This window comes from Trachymyrmex septentrionalis, unplaced genomic scaffold (assembly GCF_001594115.1).
Source record: "Trachymyrmex septentrionalis isolate Tsep2-gDNA-1 unplaced genomic scaffold, Tsep1.0 scaffold14, whole genome shotgun sequence".
In the NCBI taxonomy this organism is placed as follows: Eukaryota; Metazoa; Arthropoda; class Insecta; order Hymenoptera; family Formicidae; genus Trachymyrmex; species Trachymyrmex septentrionalis.
Genome location: NW_017304543.1, coordinates 2,460,329 through 2,483,307, shown reverse-complemented (window position 1 = coordinate 2,483,307; position 22,979 = coordinate 2,460,329). Strand labels below are relative to the sequence as shown.

Sequence of the window (22,979 nt, the reverse complement as noted above, 5' to 3'; positions counted from 1 at the left end):
ATTTTATGACAAACACGGTAATATTCAGAAGTAATTCGCTCGTACATCCATTGCCGTTAAAAACAATAGAAATTGACGTGAAAAATCGATTCTGCTATTCAGGGCATGTATTATGAAATTATTCGGAATGGGTGTCGAACGGAATTATTTCGTTTTTTTCTCAGGAAACTCAATAGTAATCTAGGGAATAATCAAACAATTCCACAATCGGACTCTACTCCGAATAATTTCTATATACGTACTCAGTTTTCTCTGTCAGTTTATGTTGATAAATTGACTTTATATCTTATATTTGATAACTTATCAAATTAAAATTTTACGCTATCAACAAGTAAGATAAAGCAGTTTAACGATCTAATTTCAGTGATTTTGTATATTACGTTCAATAATTAATAATATAATATGTTAATGCACAGGCATACATCACTTGAAATTGACTAAAACATATTTTTCGTCAGCTTTTCATATTTTCTGAAAATTTAATTCGCCTTTTTCAATCGCTTATAATCCATAAATTGTTGATACTTTGTGACATTTTCGATAGGGAAAAGTTTTTTTTTAATTGATCAAAAAATCTGTCATCTGATACTTTTGAGAGATTCTCTCTCTCTCTCTCTCTCTCTCTCATTTAGGATAAAAAGGAGGAGGGAGGTGGGCGCATATACAAGATTTGAAATCTCATTGAGGTCTATTTTCGCGAAAAACTGTTCGATTTAATGAATGGCATGTTTTCAGCTTTCAGATTTAGTACCGTATGCGGCAGGCAGAAACATTTGCGTGAGAATATAGTGAAATCCGGAAGTAATTACCGCGCAGCAACCGGCTTTGACGCAATCGCGCGAATGTGAGTGACGTATCGCTTATATTATACATTTTCAGCAATTCGTTAATCTTGCTCGTTTTTTTCGTCACTTTGTATTATTTGACTGTAAGTAAACGTGCATGAAAAATAATAAATGTGTTAATTAAAAAGTTAAAAGCTAAAAAATATATTTTGCCGTTATATATCTCTTCTGTTGTCAGCTAAGCCGCTTAATTTTCGCTCCCGAATATTCATTATTTTAAGCATTTAATGATATTTTCCAAATGCAAAATTCTAATGGGAAGAGGGACAATTTTCTCAACAATCGGCAATCACGTTTTCACACACAGACTACTCGTCTCGTGAAGGAAATTGTGCATTTCACTCCACCGTCCTACATCACACAGTTCTACAACACAATATCAATTGAAAATCTCAGAACGATATCGCGGAGATCTAATTGATCGTGATATATTGTAAAGCGATATTATCAATAATATACGTAAAAAGGGTGGTAGAAGTGGGTGCGTGCCAGGGCCGATCGGGACATAATCGCCTCGCGATGCCAGCGTTGCGAAAAAGCAGGTAATGGCGTTGAAGTGCATTCGGCAGCTGCTCGCCATGAATACCGACATGAATACCCGAGGTGGACGAGGTGGACATGTGCGATCCCGTCTTCTTTAGACACATGGCCCCGCCTATGAGTGCCCCTGAGCTCTATCGAGTGGAAAAGATACGTCCTGCTCTAGTCCAGCATTATATTATCGAGAGCGCGTTGCTTTTTTATCTATATCATCGATCGGCACGACCCTTCCTCTCTCTATTCCTCTCGATATACGTCTCGATTACTATCCGTCTTTGAGCAAGAAGAAAAGAGAAAGAGTTGAAAAATCTTCGAGAGCAAAATTATATTCCATATCTTGGGGGAATCCTTTTCCTCTCTTGGGGGAAGGGGAGGGATTTCGCTACGCAAACATACATTTGTCAAAATCACGCAGAAATCAAAGATAATGATCGTTTTATTCCGGCTTGCGCGGAAGATGATCGATTGAGATTAACGTAGCGTGAAAAACGATAATAACCGAATAGCAATTACGGATCACTTCCGATCCGACGATTTCTGTTGATGATATCGTTAGACGTAGATTCGTCAGCCACCTGGCAGAAAATTGGCTGCTCGTTTTCAGCCTTGTACTTTGAAAACTGCGATACACTTCGCCATTGCGCGTAAATTTTATTATGGGACTCGTGTTTCAAGTGTTTTGTTCAGAATAAGATCCGGTTCCACCAGTGCAATGTAACAATAATTTATTATTCTTTATTTTTTTTTGTAATCCTAAGAATTATATTCGTTTGTACTAGTAATTGTAGGTTATTTTTAATCTTATTTAACTTATTTTTTATCTAAGTTCTAAAAATTAAAAAAGGGAAAAGAGTAAACCGAAAAAACTAAAGTTAATGTATATTGATAAATGGACATTAGAAAAAAATAAACAGTAAATAACCGAGTTAATCTTACAGAGGTGGAACCGGACCTTGGATGAGAGTTTAGTGGCCCAAGCACGGTAAACGGGGGAACGTTCTTATTTCCTCGTCGACATATCTCTCGGAACTTATAAATTTTCGTGTTTGGACGAGTCACAGCTGGTGCGGACCGGTCTCACTGCTATTCGGGACCCTTCTCTAGCCGGAAAATTTCCGCTTCCCCTCTTTCTCTCTGCCAGCTTTCTTCCTTCGTCCATCGGTAGCTGCAGCTTTCAAAAGATACGTGACTCTAGGCACACCCAAGATTTCTCGCATATATGCTGTCTAAGAATCTTGAGACTTATCCGATGATGTAGGATATAATATGAGACCCAGTGCGACGTCCTATATGCTTTTGTAGATAGTTGAACAATTGTGCCATGACCGATCGCGACTCTATTAAAAAATCAATCAACGTTTGATCTTAAATTGAAAATAATATAATTGATGAGAGAGAGAGAGAGAGAGAGAGAGAGAGAGAGAGAGAGTGTTGAAAATGATAATAATATTAACTTTGTAAGCTGAAGTAAATAAATTATTCTATTCTATTAACTTGTTGTCAATCTGAGATATCATTTAAAACATTATACAACTTTTTAGACAAACATAAATAGAATAATTTATCGTACTTAGTATTGTACTTTGTAGTGTTTTAACTTTCTTACTTTCTACAGTTCTTTCTTGTTTGTGATATCTATCTTCAATTATACTTATGTTAAACAAATGGAGATTTCTTATTTTTTTATATCCTCTGACTTTTATTAGCCTTTTATATCTCGTACTTTGAATATTAAGAGTCTTGTTATTTCGGGTATGTAAAGTTAGCACTCCAACTATAGTATTGTACTTAAGAGTTCTGATTAGAGTTCCCGTTTTTTTTTCAAAAAGAATTTTTTTTAAATAAATTTTCTTGTATGTCAAAATTGTTTTTTATAATAGGATAAGGAACTCTAGATATTCACAAAATAGAGCTATTAAGCTGCTCAGAACTATTCGATCTCGAATTTTGAAAAGTTAGCACTCCAAATGAATCTCGCATTAAAAAATACAGAGAACTCTTCGTTAAAAGGAAGCAAGAACTCTAATCAGAACTATTGTATCTAAAAATTAATTTTTCAAAAATTTTTAATTTTTTTTTATTTTCAAAAATTTTTTTTATGCATTAGGAACTCTAGGTATTCACGAAATGAAAAGCAATTGAGCCGCTCAGAACTATTTGATCTCGATTTTCGATAAGAAGTTAGCACCCCATTTTTTAAAAATTATTTAAAAATAATTATTAAGCGGAACTCTTGTTATAAATAAAATAGAATTCTTTGTCTCGTGAAACGGAAACGGAAACTCTAATCTGAACTCCTGAGTACTACAGTTGCGGTGCTAATTTCACATACCCTGTTATTTCAAGTTTTTTAATTATAAATAGAATAATATAATTAAGTAAAATAAAAGACATAATTTGAGATAGTTCGAAAAAAAAAGAGATCAAAAGAAACAGGGATATTGAGAGGCAGATAATGCAAAATTTTGATAGTTAACGTTAATCCTCATTTGCTTCCGTTAAAACTAATAATCTCTTTTTATCAACTAATATTACTAGAGTCAATATAATTTGATAGGATTTTCAATACTTTTATACTAGAAAAAGAGTCTGGTTGCATTAATTAGAATTCTAATTAAAAAAGGAAAAAATTTGCGGTTGAAGCTATTATAATTATAGTTGAGATAATTCTAATCTCCAGAATTCTGATTAACATGATCAAAAAATTTTCTAGTTCATCTATTTTTAACTAGAAAATTGTTCTCATTGTAATTGACCCTTTATTCGCGTTGTTAAGCTTGCTCATTAAATTTCATTTTTTAAATTCTAAATTGAGATAAATTCTTCTGAAATGAAAATACGTAGAAATAAAAATTGCATTATTTGTTAAAATAATTGTTCGCTGCTCAAGGCTGGAGCGCACGCGAGTCTGCAAGCGTAAGCGGACGTTGCGCTGAAAAGCATGCAATTAGAAAATAACCTAAATTCAAGGCGATTCGCGATTCGCGTTAAGAATTATTTCACCAGTCGGTCGAAACGAGGAGAAACTTGAGCTCGGAAGGCGACACGACCGGCAGGGAAATGGCCAATTATTAGAAGGAACGTGGGTCGTACTTAAAGTCACTACTGGTTAGGACGTTAGGACAATATGCTTTATGTCGTTCTCTTTCCCTCATCATCTATTTCGTCCGAATTAGCACAAGAAAAACGTAACGTTGTGTATAAACGTGTCGTTTTCACTCGTTTATTCGACATGAGAAATTGCCTCGCATCACGGAGCAAGGACTCGAGATAACGGAGATATTGCGGTATAAATGGTGTATTTGCAATCACATACCGGATGTATATCGTGCATTTATTTATTTATAATGTGCCTGATGTCGGGACGTCTTTCTCGATCGCTTTCGATCTGGTACCGGACCTTGAAAGGAATTGAGTGAAAAGTATCGACACAGTGACTAGTCGCGACTGAATATTTGAACGGCGATTGACGTCAGACCTGACGTAGGATTTCGCACTCGTATCATGAATAACGCGTCGTGTGTGTGACACTTAGAAAATCATTTCAATAGTCTTCTCCTAATGACAAAGGTAAAACAGTACATCTATTATTTACACAGTCCGTATCGCCGTCCGTAAATTAAAGTTCGGATGAATCACGATAGAAACACGTGCGATAAGATTCCTCGAGAAAAGGTGCGTCGCCGATGATGCTTAGATCCGATTGCTTTGACTTTCCATATTTAATTGTAATTCTTGGATAATACGTTAATAGAATATACATAGAATATAACTTTGTTACACATAAAACAAGCAAATTAGATCGATTTCTTTACTATATTCAGTTATTATATGTGATAGTTATTACTATATATGACAGTTATTATATATAAAAGAATAAGAGATTATGATATATCATATATTAACTACACATATAATTGTAAATTAGATGTGTTAATTTTTATTTATATTATTTACTCTTTTTTATCTTTATCATTACATCTCTATATTAATATATTTGAATCAAAATCATGTACAATTGTAATGTTTTTTCCTTGGATGCAAATAAATTTTTGGTATCTTAAAAGTTGTTGAAATTTCATCTTTAGTGAACTATTTAAAAGACCGTAAACTTTTAAACGATTCAATTATAAATAAAAAATTCATTTTAAACAATTAACTGTAGACAAATAATTAAATCAAGTAATATATATAATGCTAAAAGAGCCAACACATGTGAATTAAATTAAAATTTATTAAACAAATTAAAGGTAAACGTTTCGATCCTGGATTTGAGTCTTCATCAGTACAAAATTCATTACTAACGCAAATAAATAAATTCGAGAAATCTGCGTTTATATAAATATATTATGAATTAACAATTCGAATATACATATCATAAAATTGCTAAAAATTACTTAATAACTAAAAAAATTAATTTAAAAAAAATTTAAAGAAGCAAAGAACAAGAATTATAGACACCGGTAAATCGATGCTAAATGAATAAGATTTACAATTAAAAAAAAAAGAAGACAAAAAAGCTGTTGAAAGATTTGGTCGGTTAATCGCATATCTGTTAGTAGACATTACTGCAGTACAATCAGCCTGAAATAATTGGACAGTAGAAAGATTAAAGAGAGAACTTTCTAAAGATTCTCTTGATTCTCTATGGACCAAGCGAAAATGTAAACAGTGTTTTATCTTTCTAAAAGTTCTGCAATTTTCCACATCAAATTTTAAGTAAAAAAAAATATTCAATTTAGTATTTTATAATAAAAAATTAATAATCTTATTATCTTGCGATTTAATGATTATTTAAAATCACATTTGCTTTATGTTTTTTATATCATATTCCTTTTCTTCGTGTCTAAATGTTATAATATTAGAGACACTTTGTATTCTAAAATATTTAACATTATATTCGTGCTTGAATAGTGAATCTGAATGTGTCCTAACGCTTTCCGGAGAGTCCTGATGATATAAATTAATTGTTAATTTTTTAAACAATGTTTATCACCCGAGAAATGCGTCTTTCAATTTTCAATGTATATGTGTGAGACGCTGGCCGATTTCCGATAATTCTGTAAGATTTGTGGTAATTATTGTGTAGTTTAGCACGCTACCAAACTTACGCGCTGTCAAAAATATAAAGGACTCCGCACCAATCTTATGGGATTTGTCTTTCTGCTAATTTTTAGATATGTTGTAATTCTCTTCATTCTAAACAAATATCTCAATGGGTACAATTTGATTCTATGAGCCGTTTCCGTGTTATAAGCTTTGAAAGGTCCAGATTTTACACGATTACTAAACCTTTCAAAGCTTGTAGAGCGAAAACGATTCATAAGATCAAATTGTGCCCACTGAGTTATTTGTTCAGAATGAAAAGAATTACAACACATCCAAAAATTAGCCAAATTCGCAGAAAGACATTTTCCCATAAGATTGGTGCGGGGTTATTTGTTGTAAGACAATTATAAAATACTCAAGCGTTATCAAACAACCACAGGACGTTGTTGAGCGTTTCCAAGCGTTATACGAATAAAGATACGAAAACGGTCTCTCATAAACGAAGCGTGTGCATCGCTAATTTTCCTCAGGACAAGCGTAATACGTCTCTAAGCGTTGGACAGAACATTCATTGACCATTCATTGAATCTAAGCATTATTACAAATACAATCGGAACGTTTCAAGTGAATACATCTTGCATTTCATTTATTGTAAGTTATAAAATAAAAACTTATTAATCTGATATATATATATATATAAACATATTCATGCAAAATTTATATTAAATTATCTCAGCTTAAACAAAACATTTTTGATGCCTCCTGTGAGGTGGGCTTCCCACCAATCATTCGAGAAGAGTATTATTCAAGAGGATATCTGTGAATGATATTACGATATAAGGAGCAGCCCATTGAACTTCGACGTGGCGCATCCGTAATATAACATCTAAACAACGGAATACGGACGTCTAAACGGCGGAATATAATCGGAAGCACCCACCTACTCATTAGACATTAAGCTAAGTCGTTCGTTTTAGTTTCGTTCATTTTCGCGTATTCTAGTCCTTATTATAATGCATCGCAATATCAGATAAGATTAAATTAATTATACAAAAGCGTTCTTCTCTAAAATCTCTAGATTACTAATTTAAGTAATGTTCTCGGTAAGAGTAAATCAGACAATACTTCGTTAAAATTAACAATAGCTCATTTAACTGATTTATATCACGCATTTGAGGAGCTCAATGATGAGCTGGCGATATTAGATCCTAATGAAGCGCATGAATCTGAATTCGTTGTTATACAAGAACAGTTTTTATTTACTCGTGGTAAAAATTGAACACAACGGTTTGACTAAACTCGTGGATGACGTGCAACACGGGTGCCTCTTTGAATACTTTAGGGGTTTCCGTTGGACCCGAGATGTTAGTTCATATTATAGAAAGCAAATTGCCTAAAGCTACACTGGAGAAATGGGAGATTACCCTCGAAAGAGACGATTTTCCAAAGTCTGATCAAATATATGAATTTCTGTATAAAACTGCGGTCCGTGCGTCAAAACGCGAAAGATCTAAAAAAATAGAGTCCAATATAAGAAATAAAATAGAACCATCAATTAAAAGAAAATGAATTATTCCATCTAATCAAGCGTTTATTTTAAACACTTCCCGCAATTGTGTGATATGTAAAATTAAACGTCACTCACTTTACTTATGTAAAAAGTTTAAGCAATTGTCTGTGCAGAAACGTATCGAAGCAGTAAAAAATGCGAAGATTTGTTTTAATTGCTTGTGGTCTCATCGTGGTGTCCCATGTAAGTTCTCAAATTGTATAATTTGTCAAAAATGTCATAATACCCTTTTGCATTATGACAATAGTTCTTCGGCTAATAAATCTAGCGCAACAAAATCAGCTTCGACTCAAAACGAATGACTAAGAGATTCGGTCTTCAATCAAACAGTTGCTTTTACAAATCTTGAATGCTTCGTTGCCACAATTGCTAACAAACGCACTGGTTCATATTCAAGATCGAGAATGTAAGCTAATCAAATGTCGCGCTTTGTTAGATACCTGTACAACAGTTAATTTTATTTCAGAATCCATCGTGAAACAACTAAACATAAACGTAGTTGGACGTTCATTATCTATCGGTTCAATTAACACAACTGTATTAAATCGAAAGGAATCGTACAAATTGTCATACTATCTATATATAACTATATATAATCTATGTTATATATAAGATTTTCGTAAAGATTTGGTTTGCTTAACGTGATATCTACTATCACAAGTTTTAGTCCTTCAGGGACTTTCTCACGCGACTTGATAAAAATTCGTCCTAATATTAAATTGGCAGATTCGAATTTCCATTTACCTGATTCAGTAGATTTGTTAATTGGACTCGGAGCGATCGGACACTGTCTTTGCTCTCTATCGGTCAAATTAATTTATCTCAAGAAGGTTATGATTTATATTTGCAAAAGACGCGTTTTGGCTGAGTTGTCGCTGGTGGTACGACGCCAAAGAAATTGTCTAAGAATGAAACACGTTGCTTAACAAATATAAAAACTCAGATAAATAATTTTTAAAATATAGAAGAGATCATGTTGGACAAACCAAAATCTGAAGAAGATATCGTATGTGAATCATATTTTATAAATATCTCGATTTTACGTGAAAATAATGGACGTTGTGTAGTTCGCATACCTTTTCGCAAAACAATGCCTAAGTGATTCTCGCACTCCCGCGCTAAAAAGATTAATAACTTTAGAACAAAAGTTAAAGGCAGATTTCGTGTTAAAGGCTGAATATTCTCGAATATTAGAGGAATAAAAATTAAAACTGAATTACATATCTCTGATTGAAAAGTCAGATGAGAGCGGATATTATACGCCTCATCACGCAGTCGTCAAAAAATTTAGAAATATTACTAAAATACGAATAGTGTTCGATGTTTCCGCGAAGACAAGTTCTAGAATATCATTAAACGATATATCAATGGCTGGGCCAACAATACAGAATAAATTATTTTGACATCTAATTCAGTTTCACACATAAAGTATGTTCTTACAGAGAATATCGAAAAAATGTATTTATAAGTGCATTTATGTGATGACGATCGATGTTTCCAACACATTCTTGGCGTAAAAATGGTGAGATTAGAACCTTTCAATTTAATACACTTTGGTGTATTTTTTTCAATTTAATACACTTTTGATGTCGCATCCTCTGCCTACTCGCGTTCTAAAGAAACTTGCGAATAACGAAAAACAAGCTTACCCTATAGCTTCCGAAATTTTAAGTTCGCATCTTTATGATGACTTATTAACCGGCGCTAACAGCATTGACAAAGCTCGCACGAGTAGAAACAAAATGTTTGCACTGCTTTCTCGAGGTGGCTTCAATATAAGACAGTGGGCTTTAAATAATGAGAATATTATTAATGATCTCGAGACTAATGCATTACATGCAAAATTCGTTTTTAACGAAGATCGTTCTTCAAAGGCGCTCGGTGTTATACGATGCGCGCGAAATGATGAAATATATATTATTCGGTGCAACCATTAAAATTTCGAAAGAATTAACAAAATGAAATATATTATCGGAAATTGCCAAAATCTTTGATCCATTAGGTTTGTTAGGTCCCATAATTCTATATGTTAAAAGAATGATGCAAAATGTTTAGCGAAATAATTTAAATTAGGATGAATCCGTGCCACAAAGCATTTACATGGAATGATAAAAAAATGGTTAAAATTTGCTAAACAATTTGAATTAATAAACGAAATTTCTATTAGTCGAAAGTTATTAATTAAGAGGACCATTGCGATATTCAACTGCATGATTTTTATGACGCTAATAATGCTGGTTATGGCACATGTCTTCACGTACGCTCTCGTGGAAAATGTGAGAATATAATTGTCAATTTGCTTTGCGCCAAGTCACATGTCGCTCCTTTAAAGACTATTGCTATTCCTCATTTAGACTTAGAGCTTTGTGGCTTTTAGCTCAATTGTATCATGAAGCAATTAACGCGTTAAATATCTTCCCCAACACAATTTTTTGATGCGATTCTACCATTGTATTACATTAGCTAAAAATTCTAAAAACTTACGACTGTATGGCGATATGTCAGAGGATAATCCAGCCAATGCAATTTCGAGAGGTCAATTACCTTACAAGTTCTTGCAAAATTAAACATGATTTTCAGGCCCTCCATAGTTACTTAAAGATGAAGGAGAATGGTTTTTTGAATTTATTCAAATGAACGAAATTTCCGAATTAAGAAAGAACGTACGTCTTATTACGGCTTCCAATAATTCTGATATGTTTGAAAAGTATTCTTCTTATTCAAAATTAAGTACTTAAAATTATTGCATATTATTTACGTTTTCGATTTGCCAATAAATTTCCTTTGTGTGAGGAAATTATTGAAGTTGAAACACGAGTAATAAAGATGATTCAAATTAACCGATTTTCTAATAAAATCAAAAGACTTAAGAATATAAAAATCCTGCAGTTAAGTCTACAATTTCTAACTTAAACCCATTTCTAAGCGACTAAAGTTTGCTATGTGTCAGAGGGCGTCTTCAAGAGTCGAATATGGCCTGATCGTGTAAACATACGGTTTTGCTGCCAAGTCGACACTATATCACTGATCTTATTATACGCGAAATTCACGAGATGCATTTTCATTCCGGGATTCAAACTACTCTATATTTCCTTAGACAAAAATTTTTTGGCTAATCGATGGTCGAAACCAAGTTCGTAACATCATACATCTATGCAAATGTTGTTTTAGGTTTAACGCTAGTGCAATTGAATATAAAATGGAAAATTTTCCATCATCTGTGTATGCGAAACTGTACCCATTTATACCGGTATCGATTTCTGCGGACCCTTTTATATCAAGGAAAAAAAAATTCGTAACAAAAATCGAAGTATATGTATGCATATTCATATGTATGACAATTAAAGCAATGCATCTTGAAATTGTGACCGACTTATCAATTGATGGATTTATTGCTGCTTTACGGCGTTCCATTGCAAGATGAGATCTATCAAGTCAAATATATTTGAACGAAAAAAATTTTGTAGGTGCAAGTAATTAATTAAAAAAAATGTATGTTTTACTTAATTCTGAAAAACATAAAAATATTGTGCATAATTTTAAGAGTCAACATCGCATTGATTGACATTTTATACCACCGATGGCATTGCATTTCGGAGATTTGTGGGAATCTTCGATATAGCTATTCAAACATCATTTTAAACGCGTCGTAAGTGTCTATTTATATTTGAGGAGCTAAACACGTTCGATATTGAAGTCAAAGGCATTTTAAATTCCAGACTCATTACCGCAATTTCAACCGATCCAAATGACTTATTAGCTTTGTCCCCCGCTCATTATTCAATTGGTAGATCCATTTTTTACCAGAAAAAGACTTACTATCTACTCCGGCAAACCAATTATCTCTTTGGCAGCATATCACAAAGGTACGTCACGATTTTTGGTCACAATGGCATCTTGAATATTTAAATAAACTTTAAACGCGAAATAAATGGATCAAAACTGAATCAAAACTTGACGTCGATATAATTGTCCTTATAAAGGAAAAATCTTTGCACTCTCTACTTTGCACGAAATGAGCTTTAGATACAGTCAAAAATGTGCACCCTGGCGAGAACGGAATAATTCAAATCGCTACTATTAAAACCGAATTTGGCGAAGTAAAGAGATCGACAAGATCTTTACGTCTCCTTCCAATTGAGCGATAATACATAACGGTTCATGTATCAATCGATGATTCACAAAAATAATTTTATATGTTGTAATAATTATATTTAAATAAAGTTAGTTATTTCTTTTTTGATTAAGATTTGCTGTTGAATTATTGTTCGGTACCTTCTCAATGGGGGAAGTATGGTTTGTAGATTCTTTAAAATGTTACATACACGTATGCACTCGTTAGCACTCATTCTTTTACACTTCAAGCTTTCAGAGCATCAATGTTACTATGACAATGTGGATTTATCGATTTATTAAAAAAATAGAAAAAAGATCATCTTACGCGCTGTCAAAAATATAATATGTTTTAAGACAATTATATAAAATATTTAAGCGTTATCAAATGACCACAGAACATTGTTGAGCATTCCTAAGTGTTATACGAATATATAAAGATAAAACGTCTTCACGTTCTGTCATGAACAAAGCGTGTGCATTGCTAATTTTCCTCAGGACAAGCGTAAGACGTTCCTAAGCGTTGAAAAGAACATTCATTGACCATTCATTGAATCTATTATTATTATATATTATTACAAATACAATCGGAACGTTTCAAGTGAATACATCTTGCATTTCATTTATTGTAAGTTATAAAATAAAAACTTATTAACCTGATATTTGTAAACGTATTGAATTCATGCGAAGTTTATAGCTTGAATATATTAAGTTATCTCAGCTTAACCCTAGTAGGTTATTGTTATTTTTGGTTATTTTCCTGGTCACATCAGGGTTTGTGAAACCCTACAACTTTGTCATGCTATATCTCTGGACTGAATACGTATTTTTTTAGCTCAAAACGTGTGAAACTTACCTCGAAATCAGACAAAGACAGATAAATATGTGAATCAAATAAATAATATTTTATTTTCAATTACAATGCTTCAAAGAAATGTTATTTGAAAAATTCGCAAAAATAACCACTTTAGAAAAAAATTCTAAAATGTTTAAATTTAATCCGAGTCTTCAAATTATATTATAAAAAAGATATAGCAATGTATAAAATCGCATAGGGTACATTGAACCCATGACTGGTCTACTAGGATTAAACAAAACAAATATGAAAATAACCGTTTATTACGAATATCAAGGAAATAGTAGATGTGTGCAGATACTTGCAAAAGGAGTGGAAGCCTGCAAAAGATTGGAATTTTCTAGCATTTGAGTGAGGAATCATAATCCGCTGTCGAAGAATTTATTTGATAATAATGGAATGAAAGAGAAAAATTAAAAATTTTTTGGCTCATTCAAATTTGTCACACAGTCAACAATAATAGATTATCAGTATAAAGACACAAAGTCACAACTTTCTATCGTAGAAAAAAAGAATTTTGGTTTATAACAAAACTATGATATTTAAGATTTCTACGATAATACAAAATACTGTTATAAATTGTTGGTACAATTTTTTTCTCCGATCTTCATTCGCTTAATTAATTGACATTTACGAAAATTTGCTTTTATTATGTGTTTACTGTGTTTACAACGTGTTTACTGTAATAAATAAAAATGTATCAATAAATAAGGATTTGAGTAAGATGAAATATTGTAAAGCGCTTAGCAGAATTTATGGATAAACCAGGACCAGAGAAAAAGGAGACACGAATCGAGCGGTTCCAAGCCGAACGGTTGGTCCCTTAAAGAGGGAATAGAGGCAGGCAGAGGGTGGTCTCGTCCTATGCCACAAAACACCTGGCTTTTCTATGTCTGTCCATACTCTCGCCCTCTACCGTCTCGTGCCTCCCAATCTTTGTCATATTATCCCAAACGGCACCGGCACCCTCCTGTGTACCCATCCGCCTTCCCTATTGGCATCTTTACACATCAAGCGGCTTGTTATATGCTGCTATAAAGCAAATATCTGTATCCGACAGTATACTGTTCAATTAATCTGGCTGATGGATTAATGAAGTAGTCGGATTGAATCTACATTTTCTACTCGCTGAATTTGAATATAGTTAATATATAGAAAAATATATATATTTCATATGAAATAGAGGCGGAAATTTGTGCGCACATTAAGAGAAAAAATGTACTAAATTTTAATAAATTTTAATAAATATTTGCTTGAATAGTGCCAGTTGAATATTTACTAGATGTAAATATATAATTTATTTGGTACAAAAACTATTAATTTGATTTACTTATTAAATGTTTTATTTAACAAATATTTATTTTTTATAAATAAATATACTATTCAAACAATTATTTATTAAAATTTAATACATTTTTTTTCAATGTAACAGCGGTAAAATGATAGCGATATTGAATAATAATTTTTTATATATCACGATTGTGATTGAATATATCATATTATTCTTTAAAAAAGTATCAAATAAATCTGCATATATTTCTAATATTCGTTTAATGTTAAAGAATATAGACATAATATATATGAATTTGTTTTACAATTGAAAAATCTTACTGTAATTTTTCAAATTAAAAAATCAACGATCGCTTTTATAGATATTATGATTTTATAGATACCAATACAATTCCCAGCAGTCGGAAATAGCACGGATATGTTTCGTGTCCGATCAAATACGATTTCTCGATTGTCAATTACGCTGCAGTTACTTGTAGGTTACAGCTTTTACATTGGGAAAGGTAGGGGTGATGGAGGGAGAGATATGCATATAAATGCGTAGGTGCAGCTCTAAAGAATAGCCTTTGAACGACGAGAACTTGATGAAATCAAGGTCGGTCACGCGATGTTTCAAAAGGATCGACTTAACATATCGTGTATGTGCATCCTTATCGATTTATTTGTTTGTACCTATATCGATGCAACCGAGTTTTAAAAGTCAATAAGGATTTTTATCGTAACTGCAGTGATTAAATCCTAAAGATATATATTTTTATACTGGTATATATGCGATATGTACATTGCATTTTTATTACAACAATATTTTTTGTAATAACTATCTGAACAAAAAGATATAAATAAAATATAAAATTAACTGATATTTAACTCTGTAAAGCTAGCAGAATCAAATCGGACTTATCAGAATTTTTAGTACTCATTTTGTATTAAATTGTACTATTAATGATAATTTTGTACCGTATGTCATTTTAAAAAAAATCGTGGCGCTGCTAGCTTAATATTAAACTGGCAGAACTAATTTAAAATAAAAGAAAAAAAAAATATCAGAAATCAATAAGATTTAATTTGTACTATTTTGTATCCCCAAAAACAACATCTTACTTTTTTTCGTGAAACATGTGTCTCATATTTTTATTTATCTAAAATGTATTAGCAAATTAAAAAAAATAAAATAAAATGATGTTTCAAATGTGCCCGCTTCATTAATGGTATAATTTAGTACAAAATAAGTACTAAAAATTCCGATAGGTACGATTTGATTCTACTGATTTAGTTCTGCTAGTTTTATAGAGTTATAATATTTTATCTTTTTATGCAAGTAAAAATTAGTAAGTTGTTTGCATAACTGAATGAAGATAAGACAGAATATTGCATTTATAGGAGATGCAGAACTGAGAGAAAAAGAAGAACATTTGACGTATATTTACCAATATTTTAAATATGTAATTGACATAATGTTAAATATCCCTATAATTTAACAACTTTAATACTATTATATACATATACCAATACAAAAACAAACATAGTAAAACCCGTAACGCAACTTTATCACATTATAGTAAAAATATATGCAGTATATTTTCATAAATTTATATATATATATATATAGATATAGTCTATATATCATAGATATAGTTGCATATATATTTGGATGTATTATATTTTTATTATCATTGTTAATTATATTGCACATAAAATAATCATAAGTGTCATGTCCGTATGATATTTATTATTGTGTTAATATACAATATAACAATTTTACATTATTATCTAACATTTAATCAGAAATCTACATTCTTATTTACGCGATATTGCACAGATAAGAATGTAGATTTTTGATTAAATGTGTTATAGATATTATAAAACTGTTATCATTACCTATTATCTTTTGAACACACACACACACACACACAAATTAAAACGTCTAAAGAACATTAGACTTTTTTTAATTTTCAAAAAATTTATATAAAAATTCAATTAAACATAATTTTAAATAAAAAATTTTTAATCTTGATACAAGCTGTAAAACTGTAGAATATCTAAAAATTCTATTCTCTTACCTATTTTTTTAGAGATTTTTTAATTTTTTAAAAATATTTTTTTAAACAGACTAATCAAATGACGAAACATTGTAACATCATAAGAGTAATATATTTATCTGTAGATATACACGAGAATATGCAAGTTTCATCGAAAGTTTAGTGAAATTTAAACCAATAATAAGATTTATAAATATTATTCAAAGACAACGATCAATTTTACTTCATGTCATAAAAAGTAAAACTAATTCCTCTGCAAAATAATTATTAACATTAATTTACTGTACTTGAATTTCACAATTTACCTTCTATAATACAATTGATCGCTTATCGTAATTATTTCTTTTTTCAATAGTCTCTATGTTTTAATTCATTTTAATTTTACACTGACATATAAATAGACACGTCTCTCTAATTTCTTTTTATTAGTATCAGAAATACACGTTCTCTCTTGTATTCCACTTATTATAATCTAAAACGCGTAGATTTAAATAATTGTAGATTTAAATAATCAACAAGATTCTTTTCATACAATATTACGTCGCGTAATATTTTGATATAAATTAAAGCAATAAACATACACGATAGTAATTTATGTTGTCGAGGATAGTTTTAGATATATTTGTAAAAATTATCGTTTGTGCATGCTAGAATAAAATATTATTTTCTATTTTCACTACTGAGTTAATCTTGTAATGTTAGAATATACTAATGCCCATTTATTCACACCAATGTAGATTAACTTTAATCTCGGTTCAACTTACTCTTCGTGTTTTTCTAAGCTTTAAAGAACTAGAAAAAGACGAAGAGTAAGTTGAACCGAGATTAAAGTTAATCTGTATTGATGGAAACGGGCATAAAAAGGATCATTAAAAAGAGAAATAATAGGTATATAAATTAATTCTCGGCCCTTTCTTAAAATCAACTATACATTAATATAAATTGTTAAATTCCGACCCTGTTGGAATATTCAAGACCAACCTAAGAACATTAATATTCAATTATACAATTCACATAACTTCAAAAAATAAGTGAAGTTTGTGCGGAACGAAATGTCGTTTTAGAAAAAGCATCTTCGTCACTGTATATCGTTCGCGTTTGAAATAAAAAAAATACCGCCAAAGCAACAAATTTGATTTTCTGCTCGGTTTTCGGAGAAGATGCGGTTTCGTATGTTTTACACAATTTCGCAAAGAAAATTTCTATTTGTCGAATAAAATTCGTTCTAAACAGCCGAAAAAATTTAAAAACCAAGAATCAGAGGATCTATCGAATGAAAATTCACATCAAACACAATTAGAACTCGCAAGTGACGTAGCAAACTGTTTCGGTACGGTTATAAAAGCTAGGATTCAGAAAGCATATCGTTGGATTTCGCATATGCTTAGTACAGACAATAAAGAGAGACGGCTGGATCATTGCTTTTGTGTTTTAAAAAAAAGATCCTTTATAAAGTGGTGACTGGTGACGAAAATAGGTGTTGCATGACAATCGGAAAAGAAGAAAATTGTTAGTTCGACCTGGCAAATCCTCGAAAGAGGATCACCTAGGATCTACCTACTTGCGATTACCTAGTATTCATACGAAAAAAATTTTATTGTGTATTTGATGGGATTACAAAGGCGTATATACTACGAGCTATTAAAACCAGGTGAAAAAATTACTGCTCAACGTTATCAAGACCAACTGATGCCATTGATTTAAAAAAAACCGTACCATGGGACACGACAAGTGATACTGCTACAACATGTATCGAAAGCGACGAAGAAATTCATCTATGCATTGAGTTGGGAAATATTGCCGTATACGGCATATTCTCCTAATCTAGCCCCTTCTGATTACCACTTATTCCGATCGCTACAGCATCATCTAGCGGATTCTCACTTCCAAACAGAAAAAATGTACCGATGACTTCATTAAATCGAAATCGCCGTCTTTTTCCGCGAAGATATTCGCTAATTTCCTGATAGGTGGCGAAAGTGTATAAATGTAGAGGGAAATTACTTCCCAGATTAAAATGTAACAGTATTTTTTTTAAATAAACGTTGAATTTTGAAAAAGACCAAGAATTAATTTGTAAATCTATACAATACATTTGTCTTTTATGTTTTTAGGTATCAATCTTATATGTCATAGTTTTTATCTTTTGAGATATGCCTTATTTTTAATTTACTGTACTAAGGAAGATTGTTTCACCTTCAGATAAGCTATGTAGTAATTTATTTATTGGATAAACACAAAAGTAAAAGAATAAGAGCATAAAAGAGTAAGAGAATAAGATATTAAGCTGAAGTTTACCGAAAGAACAACCTAGTCTAAATAATATTATTCATTGTTGGAATTTCGTATTGAATTATTTTTGGCTAAAAAAAGCTTTAAGCAGAAATTAAATAAAACTAATATTACGCTAAGTGATGTGTATATCACGTTCAAGATTCCAATTTTCCCGCATATACAAAAAAATTAAGCGTCGTGAATACTTTATTGCTACCGACATCTGCACTCACCGATTTATACCGATCTGAATATTTCTTTTTAGATTTTTCTATCAAATTCCTAATTCTTGAGTTAAATATAGGTATATATAATTTTTTAAATTAAAAGTTAATTTTATTTTTTTAAATTATTAATGCACAAAATAGAGAAATAAACCGATGAAGCGTACGAATAAATTGCATATATCACTTCATCAAGATTCAAATTGATAAGTAATCTCGGGAAAATTACAAAAAAATCGCTTTAGATTTTTTGTGCCACGTATATTCTCTTAAATTATTGATATTTTCTTACATATTATATACATACTGACACAAAAATAATATTACTTAAGTAATATAAATAAAAAGAGCAAAGATATCAAAGTAATGTTATAACTCTTATAAATTTATATATAACTCTTAGGTACGACTCATACTTAACGATAATGTATAAAAAAAATACGGATTCTGATAAGCATGATAAGTCATGCCATCGCGAACAATCTCATGTAATTATTATTTTATGAACACTTTTAAAGAATGTCAAAATAGTTTAGTGAAACTCGGTAAAACGCGACGATGACGCGTTATATCGCGAATATCCAAGGAGTAAGGAAGGTCGAAGAAAAAGAAATGATCGTTAGACGTATGGGAACACACCGTCTCGCACAAGTCTCTGCAGCGTCGTCGTCTACCGTCTCGTCTTTTTTATTCTGTCTACTCGGCTGGCTACATACATTTACATTTAACACCGCGCGGTAGATCGTACTTCTTGTGTACCGATACATGTAAATTTTATTGAGAGATTGTAATAATGTATTTCTGGATGTATCATTTATAATAACGTATCTTTGGACAATCTTCGAACTGTCGTTAATGACAACTAAAAATGCTAACGTTTTTTTAAAAACGATGAAGATATACGAGTGCGATCTCTTGAGTACATTTTTTCTTCTACTTCTGCGACATAATATTACTATGCATTCTTTGCATGATGATTATACTTGATTATACTTGATTTTTTTAAAGCATATATTCGAGTTAATGTGGGAAGAGTCAGATATCTTACTCATACATCACACACATTCCAACAAAATTGCAGCAACATTTGCAACAATATTGTAGAACAATATTGTAGAAATATTACAACATTGTATAGATAGATAGACCTGTTCTTTTGTTTCATTTCAATGTAGATTAACTTTAATCTCGATTCTCTATTTATTCTTTATCTTTTTCTAATTCCTAGAACTAGAAAAAAAATGAACAGTTGGTTGAACCAAGATTAAAATTAAACTACTTGTGGTAGAAATAGACATAAAAAGTTTAATCTACGTTTATAAATAAAAACGCGTTATTGGGTTACTGTAAGCTTCTGTGCTAGGTAAGCCTGGATCTGCAATAGATTTTTAAGCTTTAAGCCATAAGAAATGAACAATCGATTATTTTCCTTGCATTCGGTTATGATTGATCAGTTTCTTACGGCTTAAGAATTAAAACACTTATTATAGATCCGGATTAACAATAAAGGGCTGCGTATAAAGATATTTGAGAGGTGCGTATAAAAAGTTGTAAATATTCTGGGAGGACAAAAATTCCAGACACGTAAGATCAGACGACACCTCCGTCGTGTTGGTGGAAGTCGAAAGAAAGACCGTTTCGTTTGATCTGAGGGGGGCCCTCGAGAATGGAAACGTTCGTGCGAAACTGTCGCGACACGATACTATGCGACTTCGTGCCGAGTAATAGCGAATTCGGTTGCATACACTAGTGTGCACTAGTGCATATTAAAGTCGTTGTACACTGATCTAATCTCGAGAATAGGCCTATTCTTTTTAACTGAACTTCTCTGGAAAGAAAAAGAGAAAAGAACTGTGCAAGAAGTTCAGCTAAAAAGAACGAACTTAATGTAAAAGTAGAATATCTTGACGTAGTCTCTAAATTTCTTCGAAATAGAATCTCACTTTGAAGAGTGAAAATTGAGCCAGTTTTGAAAAAGAGTAGCTCGATTTCCAGTCTTTAAGAGTGAGATTTCACTCTTCAGAATAAGATTCACTCAAAAAGTTTTAGAGAGTAAGATACCCATTGCATATTTTGCCAAATAAAGCGTATTCAGGATTTCGTGGTTTTTCTATATTTATATTAAACACACGAATATTATTATTTTAGTTTGTGTTACAAGACAGAGGATAATCAGCGTGCATATATATAAGATAAAAATTATTTAAATACCCTCTAAATTCTTTGGAGAAAAAGAGAAAAGAGATGAACTGTGGAAGAAGTTCAGCTATAAAGAATGAATTTAGAGGGTCTCTTGAATCTTTTTCACCAACTTCGGTTAAGTTAACCGACGGTTACACGAGACTCATTTAGGCTCGGTTTTTCATTATCTGGTTAACTTAATCTAATGTTTCACCCAATGGGCTTCGTCTATGATATCATCATAAATGAAGCCCAATGGATAAAACATCAGGTTAAATCTAATCATAAGTTAACCAGATAATAAAAAACCGGGCTTTAGTTCCAGTTTCACAATTCATGGTTAACTTTTAACCGAGGTTTAACTTATTTTAAGTAATAATGAATTGTGAAACTGGGCCTAAATGAGCCCCATGTAACCATCGGTTAACTTAACCGAGCTTAGTGAAACTAAGACCTTTAATGTAAAAGTAGACTAGCTTAACGATATTTTTAAATTTCTTTGGAGTGAAATCTCGCTTTAAAGAATGAAAATTGAACCCCAGTCTTGAAAAAGACTCAATTTTCAACTTTTAAGAGTAAGACACTCTTCAAAGTGGCAATTCATTCTAAAAGTTTTAGATGTATACATATAGATGTATTATTCAAACTAACTTTAATCGTAACTGGCATTTCTCGTACTTGATTGATTTAGACATACGTCTTTATACATTGATTTGTGTACAACAGCTTTAATATGCATTAAGTAAGTACTTTCGATCGGAATTCGCAATCTATTAAATTCACGAGTGAATACGAAGGCACGACGAAATGCCAGATAGCCGTGTGTAACAATCGTGTAATCTCGCGCTAACCTGGAAACATGTCGATGAAGCGTAATATCCCAGCTTTGAGTTTGAGGTATTCGCTATTGATTGCCATGAACGATTCGGTGACAAAAATTCCATCGGCGACCAGCATTTGTATTTTTCTATCACTTTTCCTCAGATCCATCAGTCATGCACTATCCTTGCACTCTTTCCTCGGTTTCCTTATCTTCTCTCCGTTATGCCCTCGTCCCTTAGGCGTACACAAGTCAAATGGAAACTGGCGTGCACATCGAAATGAGATGAAGCCCTGGTGCCGCAGCGGAGAAATGGGAGGGGGGAACGTGAGTTCAACCTAACCTAATCTGTCTGTCTTTCTTTCTCTCTCTTTCTCCCGTTCTGTCTCCTCCTCTTCTTTCTTCTTCCGTTCCGCCACCTTCTCTCCACTTCTCTATCTTCCCCGTAAAAATATACAATACGGAAAAATTCGCAACCGATCACGAGTCCACAGTACACGCAGGTTTCTTCATTATCTGGGAATTCTTTTTTTCACGGTCTCCCCCAGATCCGATTCGCCTCCGGCACGTATATACGATGGTTGCCGGTTGCGTCTGTCTCTGATGTTTCTCGCGTATGTATCTCTCTCTCTCGCGCGCGCGCACATACACACGCACACACCGCACACGCACACGCACACACACGTACGCAGAGTGTATACGCACGACGCGGTGAAAACTCTCCGCTGGCGAACAGGCGGAGAATCGAGCAGCCCAGCGGTCGGCGTTCACGACACGCCAGCGAAACGAAGGCACGAGAGCGAGAAGGCGCGCCCGTAGACTCGGCTGCTTGGACGGAGACGATAGGCGAGACTGAGAGCCCCGAGTTTAGCGCTCGCGCGCCAAGCGACAAACGACTCCGTCTGCGGACTCTCCGTTTCGCACTTTTCGTACCACACGGGGCCACTTCACGCACCTTCACGCACGCTGACGACGGCACGCACGCTCGCACGTCCCATCGCACGTTCTAGATGACGTGCGCGGCGTTAAAGAAGTTGCAAACGGTGTGCCTCAGTGCTTTGACACTGTTACTTCCGAATGGCGCCCGCTTGCCTTGTAACCTGTTCTTTTTCCCCTCTCTCTCTCTCTCTCTCTCTCTCTCTCTCTGTCCGTTTTTCTCTCGCTTTCTCTATGTCGCA

The 22,979-nt window shown here is 32.6% G+C and overlaps 1 protein-coding gene across 2 annotated transcripts in view; it reads right to left on the bottom strand.

Annotated features, from left to right (window-relative positions):
• The window catches only part of LOC108745646, a 40,009-nt gene extending 17,517 nt beyond the window's left edge, over positions 1-22,492 (bottom strand). The window contains exons 1-2 of one of the 2 annotated variants that reach the window (XM_018481940.1): positions 22,470-22,492; positions 21,833-22,429 (exon numbers count right to left, since the gene is read on the bottom strand). In XM_018481940.1, the coding sequence (XP_018337442.1) occupies positions 21,833-21,971 (139 nt within the window). In that variant the 5' untranslated portion in view covers positions 21,972-22,429; positions 22,470-22,492. Of the gene's footprint in view, positions 1-21,832; positions 22,430-22,469 lie in introns of those variants that run through there. The other variant, XM_018481941.1, reaches the window with a different exon arrangement.
• Positions 22,493-22,979: the final 487 nt, after the last annotated feature.